This window comes from Streptopelia decaocto (assembly GCF_964273445.1).
Source record: "Streptopelia decaocto genome assembly, chromosome: 5".
In the NCBI taxonomy this organism is placed as follows: Eukaryota; Metazoa; Chordata; class Aves; order Columbiformes; family Columbidae; genus Streptopelia; species Streptopelia decaocto.
This window is the reverse complement of record NC_138659.1, coordinates 50,567,739-50,589,870: the sequence shown is the minus strand read 5'-3', so window position 1 is coordinate 50,589,870 and position 22,132 is coordinate 50,567,739. Positions and strand designations below refer to the sequence as shown.

The 22,132-nt window shown below is 36.3% G+C and overlaps 1 protein-coding gene across 6 annotated transcripts in view; it reads right to left on the bottom strand.

Moving 5' to 3' along the window:
- Window positions 1-22,132, bottom strand: part of PPP3CB (protein phosphatase 3 catalytic subunit beta) — a 43,544-nt gene that overhangs the window by 7,626 nt on the left and 13,786 nt on the right. For 3 of the 6 annotated variants that reach the window (XM_082053072.1, XM_082053067.1, XM_082053070.1), the window contains exons 3-13: window positions 20,448-20,572; window positions 17,102-17,213; window positions 16,176-16,321; window positions 10,712-10,851; window positions 10,540-10,617; window positions 10,347-10,441; window positions 8,716-8,841; window positions 6,594-6,671; window positions 5,090-5,116; window positions 2,012-2,096; window positions 1,076-1,173 (exon numbers count right to left, since the gene is read on the bottom strand). In XM_082053072.1, the coding sequence (XP_081909198.1) occupies window positions 1,076-1,173; window positions 2,012-2,096; window positions 5,090-5,116; window positions 6,594-6,671; window positions 8,716-8,841; window positions 10,347-10,441; window positions 10,540-10,617; window positions 10,712-10,851; window positions 16,176-16,321; window positions 17,102-17,213; window positions 20,448-20,572 (1,110 nt within the window). The remainder of the gene's footprint in view (window positions 1-1,075; window positions 1,174-2,011; window positions 2,097-5,089; window positions 5,117-6,593; window positions 6,672-8,715; window positions 8,842-10,346; window positions 10,442-10,539; window positions 10,618-10,711; window positions 10,852-16,175; window positions 16,322-17,101; window positions 17,214-20,447; window positions 20,573-22,132) is intronic. The other 3 variants (XM_082053068.1, XM_082053071.1, XM_082053069.1) reach the window with 2 other exon arrangements.

The window sequence follows — 22,132 nt, the reverse complement described above, 5'->3', positions numbered from 1 at the left end:
TCCCTAAGCCTAGTTAATCACTTATGGGCCTTGTGAAAAATATGATCCAATGATACAACAAACTAAAAAAAAGAAGAAAAACCTTTTACAAAATATTCAATGAGCCAGATTACAGGTAATTTTTGTATAGAGTTCTTTTTATTTTCATGCAAAAAAATATATGCACACTTCATAACACCCTTTTATTTTGATTTATTTACAAGTTTTAAATTCAATCCCTTTATTCTCAACTGATTTTATAACAATTACTGAGTATGTTTCAAGTACAGCATTGTTCAAAATGCACAGACAACGTGCAGCAGCAAATGCAGCAAACCTCAAAAACAAGGTGCTACAACATTGCTTCTACATCAAGAGACAGACAAGTGTCTGGGATAGTGGTTTAATTTTAACACTTATACAGACATACATCTATACCTAGAGAGAGACAGACAGATCTAAGAAAGCAGCTACATCTGCAGAGGAAGGAAACAGCATGTTACAAGGACAATTCAGGGAGGTCAATTATACATAGAACATTTGACAAACAACATAGAGAACAAACTTTGGCATTAATTACCAGGGTACAAAACGTAGCACATTTCAGTCTATCAATGGAGTGCAATACGGAACTCTGCAGCCTGTAGCTGTTTGTTAATATCAACGAGTATTTGACATCGTCAATGGAAGTACTAACACAGCTATGATAAAACCATTTTAATGGAAAGCAGACGAGTAATGATGCAAAATTACATTGCCATTTTTGTATCTGCAATGATCAAATGCCTCGGTACCAGACCTGTCAAGTCACCCCACTTCAGGCATCTGTGCCACCTGAAAAATTGTAAACTAGGGAAGCTAAAGTCTGAAAAACGTGGCCTGACACCGCTGAACTCATTTGCTTTTAGTTTTATACCCTGGTTAAGTATCCATTTCACATTGCCTGATTAACACATAACACTATGCTTGTATCAGCCGCTAAGACAAGAACTGAAAAGCATAAGAAATTCCCTGCATGCATTATGTGTAGTGTTAGCAAAAGAGTGAGATGTGCCCCAGTCCATCTGAGGCACAGCAAGTTGCATAACATCATTACCACTTTGCAGGGTCTGGCGTCCTCCAGCCAACACTCCACTAGGTAACATTCCAGTGGGAGTCAAACCCTTGAGTGTCAGCACACTTTCACTCTCCTCCCTGGTGGGAGAAAAAACAATAACAAAACCTTAAATATCCTCCCATGAAAACATGTAATAATGTAAAATCAGGGATGGGGAAAAGGAGAGCCTATTTTTCCTGTGCTTTCTGCATGCCAAGACTGAATACATTCAAATCCAAACAACAAATATTTCTATTCCATACCAGTCTCTCCCCTGCCTAGGCGTTATAAACACTGATTACATGTGAACCAATTCTAAGTAATTATTCACCTGCAGGCTCATTAGCCCTGAAATTAGCACTGAATGCCTCATGAGGCACTGCACATATCTCAGTGCCCTAAAACAATCCACAATTTTATTCAAAGTGTCTATGCTTCATGAAACACCAACTTAAAAAAAATATCCCCATTTGAACAATTATGGCCCATGAAAAACTATATGTTTTGGGTAAATGTGATCATGAAATCTCTAGATCTAGACAGGTACAAGAAATGGTATTTTTTAAAACCTGAAACAAAAATAACCATAATCCTCAACTTTCTGCTGTGGCAGAAATTTTCCAAGCCAGTCCTGACCTTCTCCATTACACCCTTGATTTCAACATCTTCTATTGTCTTTCCAACACTTGTTGTTAACAGCTGGACAAATAACTTGTAAACTAAAGATCATGTTCTCTAATTCCCTGAAACATGACTCAAAAATAATTTAAGAAATATTCTTTACCCAAAAATACCAACATCAATGGGGTGCATCAAGATTCTGATGCACAGTTATCTCCCTGAAAGTGTCTGGCATCCATCTTCCTGAAACAGAGATATGTTTTCATAATATACACAATAAGAAGGGGTTTAGGAACGCCAAAGTCATGCAAGTACCTGAGAACAGAGAAGACTCTCGCCATCTTTCCAATTGCTCGAATTTTGTTTCTGATTATTTCTTTCCGTGCGGCAGCTGTACCTACTTTCAATGGAATAAGAGAGAGTCTCAAGCTCAAGAGTATTTACAGGACCACCGTTTTAAAAGTGCATTGAATTCAACACAACTGTTTAAGTCCAGTACTCTTCACAGGAGGCCAGTACCCAAACACTTAACGGCACAAAGTTATAAAATTATGGCTTCAGCATGCCAAGACCACCAGCACCTCTGTGTCCACAAAACACAAAAAAGTTTAAGATGTTCACACTGATTTGCTAGAGCTAGCAAGCACCAAAATTACCACCCACTACTGTGTAGTAACTATCATAACCCACTTGCCAAAATTTTACACTTGAAATTCTTCACTGACATTATCTGTGTATATCAAGATGTAGGCAAGCAGCCCAATACAGAAGCCAAAGAGACATTACAGCCACAAAAAAATAAAGATTTGTTGCTAGTTTTTACACAGCTGTCCAAGAGAAAACAGGCATTTGTTTACTTGATTTTATGTCAACTCTCCAAAACATACACCCACAAAAAAGCTCATAAAATAAAATGCCAAAGAATTGCAGTGTTACATCCCTTATCACCTAATTTTTATGTTTTATATCATCTTAGGTTTGCATCATCTGCAGAAATTACAAATACCAAAGATCTGGAGTAAATACTGCATATTCCACAGAGCAGAGAAATACCATTTGTGACAGATAAAAGTGAAGACAAAACTCTGACAAGAGGCTTGTGATTGGGAAAGAGAGCCACCTTTGCCTGCCTTGACATTATAGAAGCAGAAGCCCCTTTCTCCAACACCAGCTGTTGCTGGTTTGTTGCAATGTCTGAAAGTCATCCTTCCCCTCATCCTCTTTCCTTTTGCTGGCTCCTCACTTCCACTAAAACAGTGCAGGTAGATGAGGAGATACCAAAACTGAAATCCTTACTTCTCCTCAGCCAGTGGCAAAGGAGAGTATCAACCACACCAAGAGAAGAGTAACCCAGTCACACTTTGAATTCAGCCACAGGGGCCAGAAGTGACCAAACTCAGACAGCTCTGTTAGGTATTCCAGATCCTCCATTTATCATTGTTCCTCAACCCCATGAGAAAGGTGCTCATGAAAAAGTTGCCAAACGAATTCACAAGAACGTAGAAGGGAGGATCACAGCAGCGGGCAGAGGAAAGCTGCACACCCACAAAGTTCTCTACTTGCACTCCAAAGAGGCAGCCGTGCAAGAAGCCCTTTCTCCTCCCTGCTCACCAGCGCTCAGCTTCCAGGTGAGCGTGTGCACTGGCACACCGGTCACCCTGCTCACACCACAGCTGCGGGAACACAAGGCCTTCTGTGGCACAGGAGACTTCCCACCAAACCAGATCAAACCAGAAAGACAAAGCATATAGGGCAAACAAAAATAACAAAATCACACAAGAAGGAAAATGCATAGCAGCAGCAGCAGCAAAGAAAAAAGGGAGCAAGAGACAACCTTTGTATGAACACAATGAAAGAATCTCAGGGCACGATAAACACCTGCCAATCCACTTAAACAAAAAAAGCCAGGAACAACTGAGTAAAGCTTTTTTAGACAAAGGAAACACTTTAATGAACTGCAGACACCAAACAAAAGTGAAATTAAAACTAAAAAAAACAAACCCAGAAGGCTCAGGAAAAACTTTGAATACGAGAGGCTAAACCAGTCTATTTTTACTGAAAGTGATTTTAAATTTTATGTTTTCATTTTTAAAGTTCTAGAAGTTTTTACTTTCTCTCTTTGGACACTACTAAGTAACAGCTTGAGGATCTAGAATGAGAAGGAGACTCCCTCAGAATTTCTGAAAAGGTCATGACTAAATAAGGCACCATCAATCATTCTCCACAAGCCCCTCAGTTTTACTCCTACCTACACGCCTGTGAGGGCTACGCTGGTGCAGAGCCGTGACATGCAGGTGGAAAAGACTTCAGGCAGTGCTGGTGCCTGTATCCCAACTCTGCTAGGTCCCTCTGCCTTACGTGGAGAGAGGCTGGTTTTGGGTAGTTTTGGTGTTTGGTTTTGTTTTTTAACATGATCTTTCATCACCCCAGCCCTCCAGAAGCAAGGCGGCCGAGCCAAAAGGCCACACATACTCCTTCAGCACTGCACACGTGGGGCAACCAGAGCCTGGTTAGTTCAGAGATGAGACACTGAGGTGGCACCTGCTTGCAGAGGAATGTCTTGATGACACCCTAATTTAGAGGCCATACAACAAAGAACTCTCCCATTCTCTGTTCCGAATGCCTGCACAAGAAACAAATTCTGAAACACTCATGCTATTATATTCCAAAGAATTCACATAACCTTTGGAAACATCTGTATAATCTAATGTATTCCCAAGTATTAAAAATACTCTCTGGAACTGACAAATTTTTACAGAGAGTAAACTGATTATTAGGTAAGTAATGGCCAGAAAAAAATTTCTGCACAGAATTGTCTACCCTGGTACTTCCAAAAAACAGGTGATGGACCATGAATTTAAGTTAGTAGGCTTCTTTTTACATTTTGAATCCAGCCATCTTCTAAATTGCACAAAACAATCAGAAAGTATCTTTTGACATCTCAGTTGGAGGAAAATAGAAATAGGTTTTGGAACACTATACAAAACAGGTTTTGGAACACCGTATAAACACATTCCATGCACAATCTTAAAAAACAAATCTCACAATAAAATTATTAAAGAGCAAGACAGACAACTGAACACTCCCTACACATGCAGGACCAAAGATAAAATTTTAGAAATACATAAAAGAATGAAATTCTACTAAAATAATAATAAAAAAAAGGAATGGAAGAAAGGAGGAAAAAAATTCATGCACAGAAAGACAGATGTCTTGGAATATGACTTCTGATAACAAAATACAAAAGCCTTTACAAACATCCCATTAAAGTGGCTTCTAATAATAAAACACTATATATGTCTCTCAACAGAAAGGTATTTTGGGCATTAATACTTATACTGCAGGTTCTATGAAGTCATATTTCAAAACATTCCTACTCTGTCTGGTCTGTACCTTTTTTATTGCCATATATGAGTCGCTCTTCAGATGGAGAGTCCAGAAAAAAAGGAAGTGAACGATGGAGAAAAAGGTGAGTGAGACAAATAAAATAAAGATATTTAACTTGGAAGTGGTAATAAAGAAGGAATGGGGAAGAAATGTGAAAAAATAAAATGGAAAATTGCAACACTTAAAAATGCATTCATCGAACAAGAAGTGGAATTGTTGGGTGTATTTTAAAATTTGATGATAAACAAGTGAAAGCTTGAAAGTCAACAGTTAGAAAAAAAAGCCACTGACACAAAGATAAAGCGTAGACAGTACCTAGGTGGCATTAAGAGATGCAACAAGCAAAGAAATCGTTAAAGGACACAGAAGAATAAAATAATTCAAATCACAAAACTGCAACTATTGTACTAAAGACAGGGCATCTGCAATCAACAGATGACTGCGCTTTTACTGCACACCCGAATCCTAACGCCTCGGAATACCACCAAACCTTACCCCTGCAAATGCTCGGTATAATTGCTTAATGCTCAATTTAGTAGGATTACTTGAATGAAAAACATAAATTAACTGTTTGCGGGACTGTATTTGAGACTTTTTCTAATTTTTCACATTTCCAGCAACAATCTAAATGGCAGCAAAGTTGAAGTGGCTCATAACCAAAGCGTTCCCACCAAAACACACACAGCTGCTTGGCACACCACTGTTCTGCTACTGAGTGTGAACACAGTAGATAGCAAACGTTAAGAATGGGCTCTAATATCTTTATAAATTATATTTAGCGTCCATCAAAGGCTGCTGAAACTTTCCTTCCTCCTCCCCCATCATCAAACAATCCATCAAATTAGTTCTGTTATTGGATAAAATGAAGTAAGTCTGAGAAACTTTTAGGTGTGACATTAAGCACTGCTGTAAAAAACCAACAGTAGTAACTGTGATATGCTAGGTCTTCACGTTAGTGTTGCTTCTTAATCACCGTGCTACAAATATCTCCTTAGCAATCTACTGTATTGTAGTTTACAAGACTGAAAATGTTATAATTCATTATACAGACACGTATTATACAGTGTACATATAAAAGTTCTCCGAAATTTTATGCTTTAAACTCAAAGACCGAGACTTAAACTTCCATTTCATACTTTCTGTATAGTGCTTTGCCATAAGACGTATCTTCTACCTGTATCAACTCTTCATTGAAGAGCAATCATTATAAAATTTAAGATCTTACAATAAATTTATTCTAAATATTAGCACAATAAGCTTAAAGTGACAAGAAATTCTGATAATTTTCCACAAAAGTTTCAAATAGAAATGAGATAAAAATATTTACTGCTTCTTGATCACAAGCACAAACCCACAATTCCCTTCTCTGCTACTCCCTCAGTGTCATTATCTAAAGAAAAAATTGAAGGCAATTTTCTTCAAATTCAAGGTAATATTACGCCAGTCTAAATAAACTGTATCACAGGTTATTACCATTAAAGAGATTTATATAATGTAAAGTAACCCCTACCGTCAAATTGATCTTCTCCCTCTGTCATCAGTTCATCATCAGAGCAAATGCTCAAAACATTCACCAACATTTCTGTTACTGTATAGGAAAAAATAAATCTTAATTCTGTAGAATTCTGTAGAATTTTAAATATTCCCACACACACAAGATATAATTAGTCACCAGCATCTATAGTAAATGAGCATCCCACATCACAGCCATTGCTCGCTAATCTGGTTTCAAAAATGTGTTTTTCTTGATGTGCACTGTCATGGAACTGAAAAAGCTTAGAAAAATAAGCAGTTAAAAATTATACCACCTAATAATCCAAGAACAGAGCAGAGCTTTCTCCATTATCTTACAGGGAGTTCCTTCAGGTAAGGATTGTCTTGTTGTGTATTAGTATTTTTACATTAGGATAAGTATTTGAACTAGATTTTATGCAAAATTTACTTAAACATGAAAATCTTTTGATTGCTGAAATTCAGGTTTAAAATGAGAAAACTATTCCATTCCTGGCATCTGCAGGCATGCAGCAGAAGCAAAGAAGCAGGAAAAGATTATGATACAAATATGGTGCAAACTACATGTCTTTTCAAACACCCCTTAACAATATTAGCGTAATGGGTACACAAACTTGTCTCAAAAAGCTTATATTTTCTTTCTCCAGGCATTTCCCTATTCTGCCACTCAATCTTTCCCATGTATATGAGACTCTTCCTTAAAACAGTCAAACTTCTCCTCCCCCTAGAGTGCTCTGAAACGTATTCCAGAAGTTCAGTCGGTTGGTGAAAAACCCTGTAAATTGCTGTCTACATTTATTCGTGACTAATTCATACAGTTGCTGTGTTATCTGCTATGGTATTCTTCTCCATTCTTGAGCAAGAGTTACTGTCTACTTTAACAACAGAAAAAACACACCAAATTATTCTGATTTTGATTTATTCAACACAGACCAGGCAATATTGACACTGTATCCTTCATCAAAAGTAGATGTATTTGTCCAAAGGCAAGACAAACTACAAGGGCCATAATCTCAGCAGTCTCAGGCACACAGCGGGTCAAAACCCACTTAGTGAACAGTATTTGGGTGTCTCATTACCAGCACCATAACAAGAGCAAGACAAACAGTATTAACACTTTGCTGTTGAAAATGTTATCCACTGCATCACCAGGTAAGAGAGATATAAACAAAAATCTCCTGTCAAATGTCAGGTCTCTCCATTTAAAAAAAAAACAACAAACTGTCGAGTGGGCTAACCACACTAAAAAGTGTCCAAATTATTTGTATTTAACTGCTCGCTACACACAATACAAACAAATCTAAAATCCTCAGTTTATAGGACTGTAAATATATTATCTCAAGAACACTTTGAATAAGTCATTTAAAGACCTTTCCAGATCTCTTTCATAAAAAGACCAGTTCCTGCCATGGAAGAGTTTTAAACAGACCCAAATAGCCTCTAACCTCATTGCTTTTTAACTGCAGACTACCTGCAGCCCCAGTGTCCTAGATTCAGAGATTCAACTCTAGAGGGGAGGGAAAAAAAGAGCATCTGTGCTAAATTATCTTTTTTTTACAAGAAAAACTATAACTGAAAAAGTTCTCTTTAATGAAGGTCAAGCTGTTATAACTATATAGAAAAGTTAACATTTTACACTAACATCTCAACATAGTTTACAATACCTATAACCATACAAGATTAATAATGTATACAGCCCAACATTTGTAGAATGTGAACAGTTTTCATATTGACTTCACATGCAGATATGCACCCTCAACAGAAGTTATAATTTCTGTTTACACCTCTGCTTTACCAGATGCAGTTTTAACTATATTGACTAAAACTGGTGAAGAAAACAACCAAAACCTGTAAAACAAGTTGTATTTCAGTTTATCCTTTCTCAGAAATGGCATTTTCACATGCCAAAAAAACCCTCCAAACCAGCTTAACAATTTCACCAAATCTTCTACCTGATAAATACACATACCCATTTTTGCAAAAATTATGCAATTAATCTCTCATTGGTAAATATATTGAAAACAAACCCAACACGAACAAAAACAAACAAACCCAACTTCCCCAAAATCAATCTGGGAGAAAGAGGGCAGATGTTCATTAGATGTGTAACTTTTGCCTACCTTTTTCTCCAACAAATGGCAAAGACCACGTGAAAACATCCATAAAATTTGGTAGCCAGTAAGGATGAGGAGAACAATTGAACTGACGGATATTCATCACATTGTTTTCATATTTTAATACAGCAGCTAAAATAAAATTCAGACATTTTGAAAAGAACATTTAAAACTTGCAAGTACCACAAATGTAAAGTCACATGTTTTTTTTAGCTCTATTTTATACTACAGACAAAATAATCTCAGAGATACTCTGTTCTCTTTCCCAGTACTTACAGGACAGATTTCTAATGGAGAACCTTGGATTTCTAATGCACTTGTTGCAGTTTAAGGTACTGGTACATGTCAATATAGCTCTGTACTATCCTACTATAGGTCTAAAATGAACAAAGGTCCTGAAAAGGTATAATTTCAGCAACTTTAACAAAATCCTAACTCAGAAGAGCAGTCTATCCAGATTCAGGCTTTACTCTTCATGTGTCTTCCTGCATGGTAAGCTTGGAGTAAAACTATAGAAATCTAGAAAATCACAGAGAAGGGGAAGCACACAGAAACAAAACAGAAAAATTCTACAGCCAGGTAAGTGTTGATTGCATTTTTCTTTACTTATGTTTGCATTACACTGGGAACAGCTGATGCAAAAAGGATTCTTAAAAATGTGATATCCACAGAGATGGTGAAAAAATGCAAAGAGCCAGTTGAAGTTATTTTATTTCTCCTTTACAATTTGTGCAAGTAACAACAGCTCATCTTTTCCTCTGTAGAGGTAATCAACCTATAGAAGTGGTGTGCATTATGGGGGCTGGTTCTTTGGAGGCGGGTGGGAGAAAATGCTATATATTTCATAGAAAAGAGGTCTTGGTTTCAAAGAACGCTATCTGAATATTTGGAGACCATTCATTCATCACATACCTGAAATGCCACACTTTAATGTCATACTTGAATTTCAGCAGGCTTCATTTTTAATTATTTCTGTTGTTGAACTTTGTTCTCATCTATGAATAATATTAATTCACAGCTAAGCTCTTCTCTGCAATTCTGACTTGTAAATCTTGCTCCACACTATCAAGCATACTTCTCCTGGGCAACTTTCACTTAAGCAGAGGATGGACAAAAAGGAATTCCTTCTGTTTTACACCTCTCTAATAACATTTCCATTGGTGATCAGCATTTAGATCAGTACTTGCTCTTTCTTCACTTCCCATGCACAGCCATTGTGGCCCTGTACCTTCACAACTGGACTCTCAGGTGCCACAATACACAACACAAACCACATTATGCACAAGCTGCTGGTCAGTGCTTCCTCCTTTCCTTAGTCCACAAGCTAAACACAACCAGAAGAGTGAAAACTCATGGCACAGGAAAGCCTTACCTGACTGGAAAACACCAGGTGACACATTTCAGAAGTACTAAATAGCAACAGGTTTTACAAAGGAAACGTTTGCCCACACTTACGCTTCAAGCTATCTTATAGGAGGTTGTAATTTATGTCACACATTCATACTATAACTTTTACTAATGGATTTTTTTTGTCCTTTAATTTCTTACCTGGCAAAAAAATGTTCGTATTAGATGACTTATCTAGAAAGACATTTTTATTTTATTATTACATACAGTTTTTAATAACAAGTTCTTACCTTTATTATTGTAGACATCCAGGTAATTAGGTGCTGAAAAAATTGTTATTAATGATGGGAACCCTGTAGTTTGACTTTTCCTGTACATTCTATAACTGCAAAACCAAACAGATTATTTTACACCTTACAGTAATGAGCAATTCGTTTTTATTTTAGACTGTGAATAATTTCTTTAAAGACACAAAGTACTTACCCTGCATCTTGTGCTTCATGTGCTCTAATGATTGACAACAAATTATTATTTTGCAAAAATTCACAAACTGCTGGATAACTGTGAAATGAAAAGAACTATGAGTAAAAGAAATCTTAAAATATACAGCAAGAGTCAGCACTAAAACATTAAATAGATCATAGCATACTCTCACCTATAAAAGTATGAGCACCCTCTGACTGTATTGTGACTGAAATGCTCATGTGAATTTTCATTTCCAAAATCTTCTGAAGGATCTGACCACAATAAGTCACACATTGGTCCAAATGCTGGAGGCTCTTTGAATCTATCTAACTGTTTGAGAAAAGGCAACAGCACAAAGATTCTTTGAATATTAAATCAGTAAGTTTCATACATTTGTTACACTACATATCCATCAATACCAAGCGTTTTTAGAATAAATCCCAACCATATCAAAGAGAAGTAGTTTCTGTATATTTTTCCTCTCCTCCTCATGAAATAAGGCAGAGGCATGCCAAAAGAACCAAACCTGTTAAGAGCAATAAGATTTATTAGTTGTAAAAAGAAAGATAAATTCCAGACTGATGGATATGTGTAATAGAACGTCAAGTTACAGACAAGGAACAAAATGGTCCTTTTTCATGCACATGCCATATCTACCAATCTGGAGACTACCAGGAATTAGCAAAGAGAAACAGTACAGAAAACAGGAATTATAAAAGAAAAGCATTAATAATTAGCACTGACTAGAAGAGACTAAATATATCAAAAAACCCTCTAAACCCCAACCAAAACCAACCCTGAAACACCCGTCTCCATTAAAGATCATTTAACAATGTAATGAAGAGGTGACTAGCTCAGCCGTCTTAGACTTCTTTCATATAGGCTTTATTTCTCAGCTACAGCCCTGGTGTAATGGGCCATATGCATTTTTGGGAGATGTCTTAGATTTCTTTTCTCTAGCTACTTCTTTACAGATTTCCACTTGGAAACACCTGCTTCAGCAGCCTGCAACTTTCCTAGTAACCACAGGGAAAAGGGCAGAGGTAAGGAGGACAGCGCATTTGTTAACGTAAAAGGAAAATACTCTGCTTAAGTAAGTAACAGTCAATAAATCTCTGATGTCCCAGAAATGAAATTAGATATCCCAGATCCAACGTAAAGTTTATTTGATCTTTATGCAGCTGGAGTTTGTTCACGAGATGATTTTATCCAAGAAATGTAGGAACAGTTCTTTGATGGACACTGCATTTATCTCACTTTACCTCCCATACCAAAGATGATGACTTTGATGGTACTAGACAACACTTAACTCTTCATGACAGGTTCGAAGGGAGGTTTGGTGAGCACCTGGTGAATTTGAGTCTAACGGTCCATAGGAATCCATTCAAATATGGAACCAGCAGTAGTGCCAAGCTCTCTCATGCCCTGGAAAATCAGAGCTCCCGAGGCTGCCACCTGTAACATAAGTGGAGAGGTCCAGATCTTTACAAATTCCTGCCAGATAATGGCAAGGCAGGTATTAACTGAAGTTGTTGTTGGAATTTATTCAGTATTAAAAATCCAGTGATTCAACATTTCCCACACTGGATGATGAACCCAGTATGGTATATTTCTTCCAGTTTGAAGAAGCCAGTCCATCAACTTCTGCAAGTACCTGTATTTCTGTAGATTAAACCATCAAGTTTCTAAACCTCCAGCAATAAATTTGGGTCCAGAAGCTAACAGAAGCATTCACACATGGAAGTTTCAAGCGTTTGCTGATTGATGTTTCCTGCAATACAGAAGGCTGAAAGTCTAGAAAGCATTTATAAGAAATTCTCTTGAGTTATTCTTCAAGGATTTTCTATATGACTTTGGCCAAATGGATAGAGATGTCATAAATCAAAAGTTTCGGTTGCCGCAAGCAGTGCATCTGTCTTCCCAACTCCCTTCTCATAGCATTGGAACAATACGGTAGCCCTTTCTTGAAGCAAGAAGGTCAGTTTGTAAAAAATAAGTATACTTAGATACACACCAAATGAGTGTCTCTTTCACTAGATAGTCTACCAACTGGCATGGTTCTCAAGACATCTCAAAACTTCATGAAATGTCACTGCAAGCTATTCAATTAAACCCAGATTGCATGTATCAAATCAGAATAATCAACTTAAGGCCTTCTCTACGTTGGGACAGCAAAAAAGTTAACAAAGGACATGAGTCAATTCGCAACACTTGTTACTGATTAACTATTTCTGAATAAGTTGTGACTACAGCAAAAAAGAATCTCAATAGAAATCAGCTTAACATATCTCTAAATATGATTAAAGTAACTGAGACAGACAATTTTATTCAAGAATAAGAATTACTACACCTGGAGTTAAAACAAAAACAGGTAGTGTAATTTTTGATAAATACCATAAATCTAAATTAATTTCTAGGTATTATGCAGTCAGGGCTACTAAAATGAAGTGCATCATACCTCCACAGGGATGTTCGAATTCAGGAGTAGCAAAACCTTGGAGGTGGATTAAGGTACAGCAAATTAAAACTACTTCACTTTTGAGGCAAAGACCTTCACAGAAGTTTCACATACTTGAAGATACAGACACCAGTTTTAATTAAGCTGTCCTAATTTTCCTGAGAACTATCACACAGTAAAGTCCTGAAAACAACACGAAGCCAGTAAAGACTGGCAGTCATCTTATATATCACTAAAGAAGTGGAAATTTCAGCAGACCATGGAAAGGAAGCGAAGTATTGTAAAGACAGATTCCCAGTAGCACCCCCATACATTTCGAGGCACTTTGCTGATCAAGCCTTAGCACCGCCAAGAACTAAACAAATGATGTAAAGGAGGAAGAAAATTCTCTCTCTTCTTCAAATTAAGAGCCCCCATAATCTTATCTGGACACAATTCCTCCTTAGAAATCACTAGGCTTAAAATCACAATTCCTGGAATTCTGTTCCAACAGAAGTCTTGGAACTGTAAATTAAACCAACTAAACAGCACCTCTAAGTTGATGGACACGAGTCTGAAAGAGACACTCCTTACCAACATATTCAGAACATTTGTGTAAATGAAGACGGGAAAATAAAAACCACATTACTGCACGTTTCACAAATTTCCTATTTCCCAGAAATGAGAAGCACCTGCAGCAATCTTTCTGGTGAGGCTTTACTGTCATAGCTACGACAATAGCTATCCGCTACTGGAAAGAAGTTTGTGCCAGCAAAGATGATAATTTGTGTAGTTTTATCATCTTCCTGAATGTCAGTGAAACTGACAAAAATCTTCATCCAGAAGAAACTGCATCTGTGAAGAATTTTTCTTTTTTTCTTAGGTGATTCCTACACTGTTTGGAGAGCTGTGATTTCCCTTTTTATGCCAGATGATTATGCCTACATGTGTTCGCAGAGAAGACCTCTCTTTGAAGAGAACTCCTACTAATAAAACAGGCTTGTAATGTTATACAATTGTCTCAACTGTTTACAGAAGTCATTTCACACACTACACTCGTACCACAAGTATATCTTTTCCTAGATGTAAAAAGAGCATTTCCCATCACCCATTTAATTTAAATACACTTACAATATCAGCGCATGCCAAGCTCTAATGCAGCTATTGAAGCTGCTGCCAACCCATGAATAGTGTCTTTTCCAAGTTACCAGATGATTCCTTAAAAAACAAAAAAGGCCCAAAGAACAGTTCTAATAGCACTGCCTTACATTTATAAATGTGGTTTTCATCAGAAGCAATATACAATGCAGATTTTCTTATATATATATGTATATACATGCATATATATAAACATACAAGCTTGTATTTTATCCTAATGTAGCCTCAAGCATTATAGAAGCACGTATATAAGTACAGGCCAAGATGCCAGAATCACCTTCTAACTATATTTACTTGACACTTTGAAACCTGACTAGCTGCAAGACTGAGAGCAAAAGAAAAATTAATCACAATCCTATTACGACAGTTACTTTCCGAAGTGTTTTTGGCAACTATGTTTCCTTTACACTACTTTGCAAAAAGCTCTGACCATGTTTCTTTTCATCTCTAATGTGAGAAGTGTTAAGGCCTTATCAGAATGGCACTGTTACTCACTTTGTTTTCTGCCTTCTCTTTCTCTGCACAATGCATGCTGATTTCTGCATACATTCGCATTTGCTCAATGTGCCTCAGTATATTTTCCCACTTACACCACTGAGCTGGTAAATATGCTTCCTCTCTGTTTCTACCATTTTCTTCTCCTCTCAGATCATTCTGCTTGGCAGTGTAATATCTGTAAGTGAAACAAGCTGACATTCCAGCCTCTGAAATGGTCCAGATCAGTACAAAAAGAAATCTGGCGAATTCAGAAATGAGATTCAACTGGACAGCAGCCTATAAGTGTGAGGAAAGTGAGAGGTAAAAAAGAAAAATGGAGCACCAGGAGAAAATGCTAAGAAAATGAGAAATACAATAAATGAAGCTAAAAGACAAATCAAGCCATCAATATTTAGATACTCTAAAATAAAATTAGGAACATACATTATCCTTCTGATACTCAGATCTTTTTTGAAATAGCACCCACATACCTTCTTCTGTATGTGGATAACTTTTTTCTTCCATCCTTAGCTATAATCCCAAAGCTTTCTTAGAACCACCTATTTATATTTTAAGCTGAAATCAACTACACCAGGGGTGTCAAACTCATTTTCACTGGGGTCCACATCAGCCTTGTGGTTGCCTTCAAAGGGCCAAACGTAATTTTAGGACTGCGTACACTTTAGCTGTTACTGATCATAACATGAACAGTTCTGATTTCCAAATGCAGCATTCAAGATGCTGGCTAAGTTAACTAAAATAAGTAAAAAAGGAGAAAGCAAAAAGGAAAGCAACCGAGTTTCAAAACTCCCATCTGATACAATCTTTGCCTGACATCAGCAGTCCATGCAAGTTGAAACCAGGTTATTAGAAACAGAGACCTCATGTCACCACAGTCTTCTTGCCTTTAAATTATACACCACTACTTAGTGTTTCCATTGTATAATTTCTAAAACTTGTTTTCATTCTTCTTACCGTTATACTCAGCACATTTACCACAGCAATAAGCACTCCACAGCTGTTACTTAAATGCCTACCAAATTTGCCATTTTAAATAGCAATCTGAATTTGTATTAAATAGTGCAATTTCACACTCTTTCAAAACGAAAATCCACATGATCAAGAGAGTAAAAAAAAAAGTTTTCAAAGAAATATAAGAATAACTGAAATATGATGTTTGATATACCAAATAATTTCAAGACTACAATTAGCTTGTATGAGTTCTGTCCTGAAAGCCAGGAGAATGCTGCTCTTACATAGAAAGAAGCACAAAGTACTATCGCAACTGGATATGAAGCTCTTTACATGTAATACCTGCCTCGGAAATGACATGGAGTTTTTGAGGGGGTTTTATGTGTGGGTTTTGTAACAGTCCCAGCTGTCCCAATGAGACCTACTACACTACATAATCCAAGATTTTTTAATTATTATACTGCTTAGCCTACATTTCAGTTCCTGGTTTACACTTCCAAAAGAGACAAGAACAGAAAACAATATACTGACAATTTCACAAACATGACATTGTATAGGATCATATAAATATCCGTATTTCCACTTATTTTCAAATACACAAAATACTCACTCTCCTAATGTCATCTAGTGTATTAATTTCTGGTGAAAGTCCACCATGAACACAAAGAAACTGTTGATTTAAAAGAGCAGCAAGAGGGAGACAATCAAAAGCTTCCATACAAGCATCGTAGACTCTTTCCGAGTACTTTATTTTACCTGCAGGAAAGAAATATAGAACATTAAGAAATCCACATTAGATGGAATAAGTAAATTAGTGGTTCATAATTATAAGAGCAAATCTCAAAATGAATGCTTTAAAACCCCCAAAGCAATGAGTATTTTTGGGTGTAAATGAGCATTTCCAAACACGACAATATCAAGCACACTTGTAAGACATATTCTCCTCTGGCAGTACCAACTTTCCTCATTTTGTGTTACACAATTATCAGCAAACTTCAGTGTAAAATACTGCTGACAAGTTTGTGATTTCTCATTTACAGTGAAAAACTAATAACTGCTGATAGATCATGTCACTTTTGCCTACATCAAAGAGGGCAGATGATCCATTTGTCACTGGATTGATACTTAACACAAGCGTTACATCACCAAAAGAGTTGTCTAACATAGCTGAAATCAGTTCCTCAAATGGAAAAATTACTTGGCAAGAGGACTTTCTTCCTAGCTTCACAGTGCTGCTCAGCAAGTTACGCTGCACTCGTGATTATAGCCAAGACAGCAAAACAGCCTTCCTCTCTGCATGATTTTAAAACCAGCATTGATACATCAACATTTACTCCATAATGTACATTTACAGACAGCAGTCTCCTACATAACTTGTACTCACTTAACTACAAGCAATTCTACAGAAGCCAAAGGGGCCTCCAAATGTTTGCCAGACCTGAACTGAACTAACACACAAGCATTTCTAGTAAAGTGACAGACTGTAGATGGGCAAGTTGGAAATAAGCTAATTTTACATTCTTAGACAGTACTTACATTCTTGCTTAAAGGTAAAATACTCTGTTAGGTGTCTGCATTCATGGTTGCCTCTCAAAAGAAATAATGTGCTTGGGTAGAGAATTTTCAGAACCCATAAGTACAGCACACACTGTTGAAAAACAAAAATATCCAGTAAAATACACAAGTTTATAAGAACTTTAAAAATTATTGCTGAGAAACATTGAGTAAGAACATTAACAACGTCAAAAGCAAGTACAGCTTAATATGCCATTTTAAAATACAGCACTACTCTCCTGAGTCCAGTGTCTGGACATGAGTTGTGCAAACTGCTCATTCATTTTCTTAAGAGTAGCCACACAGAATGCTGAAAAAATATTCTATTTATTGGACACTCAATAGTAAAATAAACTCAGCAGAATTATACTGCAGAACACTTTCATCTACAAAAGTAACACACGTTTGTGCCTAAAACCTGATTTTATAATATGATTCTAAACACTGGCGTAAGAAGGAAGGCAGACATTTCTTAAGAGACACTGAAGAAAAAAACCCCACAAAATGATTTACATTAAATTCAGCTATATCATTTGGAGACCATTTTAAACTAAGAATGGACAGAGTAAACCTTTTTTTCCCAAAAAAAACTAGGAAAGCTGGTTGTTTTTCAGCGTTCAAGCAGCAAATTCAAAGAATTATAGTAAGTTTCCATATATCATTATTGTTGCAACATCAGCAGTGAACAGAGTTGAGGACAGAGCTACAGAACATGCACAGTTTTTAAAGTTTAGAGTCTGTAACCACCCAGCAGTCTTGAATGCCCAAAATGTATTTCTTACATTTCAAATCTGATTCTTGTATTTTTAACTGAGCACAGAAATCTCAAAACCCCAGAAGTTTTGGACTACATTGGAGTCACCTCCAAGTTGTTATCGCTATTGTTCTTAATCAACACGAGTAGCCTGAAGCTATCACTCTGCAGTTATTTTGTATAGAACAGTACGTATGTGAAGGAAGAAAACAAAGGAATGCTTCAAAAAAAACATAGCAAACATGAAGAAATACCTCATACTTATATTGTGAAGTTTAGCTAAACTAATTTCTGAATTTTTATTTTATCTTCTTTGCAAAAATATGCAAAATAGTAATTTTTCTAATAATAACCACTTGCTTTCCGAAGTTTCTATAACTCGAAAATACCCTGATATATTGCGAAGTCCCCAGACTCTTTAAAACTGTTTCCCAGCAGAGAGCATGAAGTTTCTTACAAAACAACTGTTTATCATCAAATTGATATGTGAGTTCATTTGGCAAATTCTAGAATTGTAAACTGGTTAAGTCAGTTTGTATGAAAAATTTATAAAAGCTGGCAACCTTAAAAACATTTAATAGAAAAGTGGCAAAATAGCACCTTCCTTTCAGTGAATGGATCCTACATTTGATTAAATCACCGAGTGTACACGTTCTCAAGCATGTTACCTATTAAGCACAAAAAGAATTTTTTCTTTTTCCCTCTCCTGTACTGGCACATTTATTTTTTATTATCAAATAGAGACAGACTAAGGTCAGAGTTCTCTGTCCCCTGTTACTCCCAGCACAGAAACCAAGAACGTGCCTACACTTAGATGAAAGTCGCCATCTTGATCTCAGCAGGTTTTCTGATACACAATCATGGTAGCATGTAATTATCTTTCCTATTAAAAGTTATGACATTTTTTAATTGGAAATGGGTTACTACTTAGACATCAAGGCAATTAAAGATGTTTCAGGACAGACTGATTAAGAATTTATTAGTGAAAAATCAATTTTCACTGTTTGTACATTTTTAGGAACTTTCACCTTCACTTTCCTGTGAAAAGCAAAATATTTTACCAAATGTATATTACATTTCCAATCACTAAGAAAGATTTTAAAGTAACCATATATGAAAACTCCTGGAGGTCAACTTAAACTTCCTAAATGTTAATCAAGGCAAAAACTTAAATAGGGGGGAAAAAAAAAAAAGTTAAAATGGAGAACAAATGGCTGATTTACATGTACTATTTTTTCTTTATTAACAAGACCACAAAGCACAACCTTCATGCACCTGCAGCAATTCAACTTCATTCAGATAATCTGCCGTGTACTTCACCAATGTTCCAACAGCCACTCAGAGTCGAAGAGAGCAGATTATCTCAGTGAAGACAGGCCTTTTAAAAGCCCTTGGAGTGGTTTTCAATAGTATATTGTGCATGTCTTCACATATTCCACAAGTATATTTAGCACACCAAATATTATATTAAGAATTAAAAACATGACAAAAAAACAGAGCCTGTTCTTATTGATATATTCAAGAATATCTATTGTTCAAAAGCTTTTTGTAAGTGCAATGGTTAAAAAGCTTTCATACCATAGCATATAGTGTTGCTATGTAAATGTCATTTTCAAGGACAATTACATTATTTGTAATCATCAAGAACCGGCAAAGTAGTTGAATTTAATAAGGAATGTCTGTTGAAATTTTCCTTATAAATGACTTTCAGGCTGGCACTCTTGCTGCATCTCCTGTTTGTCAACCATCCCTAAAGATGCCAAAAGGCATCCTGTAAGCCCTTCACAGTACATACCCACGCATTATTAGAACAGCATAACTTTAATACAGAAAAGAAGTACCATGTACCATGGCTTGCAAAATGGTATTTCAAATGGTATGCCACTCCATTAGATTTGGTATCTATGAAGAGATCTCAAACTGAGGCACTTCCCAAACCGGCTCCAGAAGAATAGTTAGCTTAAAAATCATAGCTCTGGAACTCGTTGATATGAGTAAGTGAATATATCTGGAATGTAGCATACTTAATAAACATACTGAAAATAAAAAAAATATTTGAATTCAAAATACCTGAAAAATTAATGGGAGAAACACACGTCATCCTTAGGAAATATCTGTAATCGCCCTCAGAATTTTAGTAAAGAAAAATATTAGTACTTATTTTAAAAAGCTTGATTACATAAGTAAAACAAATCTACTTCATACAGATAAACAACTACAATAAATTAAAAGACCCTGTAGTCATGACTCACCTATTCTCCAACAACATACAATCACTCCTTCCTGCATATTACCAGAGAAGCAGGATTATGTACAAAAAATGCTACAGAATTCAACTTTTTAAAAACTAACTAAAGAAAGAGGAGGAAAAATTAGTAAATCTGGTGATTTCAACAGGACAGTCCAAATGGCTGGTCAACATCCTCCTGTAAACAGGCCTTTGTCATTGGAGAAAGCACAGCAAGGAAGAACACATTCACATGTTAAAGCAGACCTAAAATTTCATTTGAAAACCTCTGTGAAAGTGTGCTTACAGAAAAACTTAGGACAAAACAGATTAATATATTCAGTTACCTCTATACTAAAATAACCTCTGTCTACATAGTCACCGAGGAAGAGGTATCTTGTGTTAGCAGGTGATCCTCCCACTTCAAACAGCTTCATTAGATCAAAGAACTGGCCATGAATATCACCACACACTGCAAGCAAAAATTTTGTTCCAATTAATTAAAAAAAAAAAATCCAACAGAAAAGTTACTAAGTTATAGTTAAGTAAACAGCCACAAAGTACTTCTATTTAAGAGGAAAGGCAAGAATAAAGTAGGAATAACAGAAATTTTTGAAGCTTCCCCTTTGCTTTTCATTAAGATGCTGTCCTCACTACCTGTGACAACACTGATGATAACCCTATTTGAGTCTAACAGATTGTGGAACATTTATCAAACACAGTGAGTACCCTGAGCACTGAGGTCCTGAAAGCTGTCAGCAGCTCTTTCCTGTCCTCCCCAAGCCCTTGGGTATCTTTGCAAATTCTTGGTATGCACATGTGAAAATGCCTGCTGCTTCGCTACAATTTCTGTGTCCATGTGGGACTGAAAAAGCAGGGAGTATGCTTTTGTTTCTGAGTCAGACTAACATACCTTTTAACATCATCATATCTTCTCTTTGCTCAGCTACTTTTCTCCTTCAAATAACCATGTTCACTATTGCAAGTGGATTTTTCTCGTGTTTTTAGAATCTGAGACAGGACAAGACCAGCGGTCAGCAACCTAAGGCAGAAGTGCCAAAGATAGCAGATGGGAAGACTCTGAAGAGCATGCACCAAAGCCAGGTCATCTCACAATTAAAAAAAATATTTAAAAAACATATGGAAGAGACAACTGCTCCTAACTCCTAATTCCCAGGGGAGTTCCCAGCTCAAGGGAAGTCAGGAGCTGCCTCCTCGCTTCTGCAGGAGGTATTGCTGATAACAGGAATTTGAGAGCCTATGCCTTCCATCGGTGCAAAATGTCACTGACTGACAAACAGCATCTTCCAGCTTCTCAGAGTTTATCAGTAGATTTTTTTTGAGGGAAAAAAAATTGTTCTAATGTTCAAAATAAATATTGGATATGGCTCACCACACTTTAAAGGTTGCTACTTCCTTAGAGCAGACCGTTTGTCATCATGACCTACAAAATATTAGACTAAACAGAATGTGTCCTCTTTTATATCCCTTTCTTAACATTTCTAGTCAACCACCACAAGAACTTTCCTTCTTTTTCAGCTGCCAATACACCAGTGTCTCTGGCTAACTACTACCTGAATAAATGAAAATATAAAAATTCTAAACAAATGGACAACACTGTAGTTTTGAGCTTCATCTGGAGCTTCAAAAGACTCTGAGTTCAGACAGTCACTTATTGTTTCCACCATTTCAGTCATTCATTTTCAAAAAAAGTCAATAGTAATGATGTACTGTTTCAATGTTCTCATTTACCAAATATTAATAAGCAAGCTGATGCACTATTCTTTTCAGACACTAATTTTATATTTATATATATACAGATATATATATAAATATATTTAGAAGAAAACACAGTCAAATGCGAGAAAATCTGTTTTGAACACAAAAATCAAATCTACTTTTATTATCATAAATAACAGTTATGCAACATATAGTATTTTCTACAGTCTAGATTGCGTATAAATAAAGGTACTAAAGGATGCCAATTCTACCTTTCACCAGGTCACACAGAAATAGAACCAGTGGAACTATG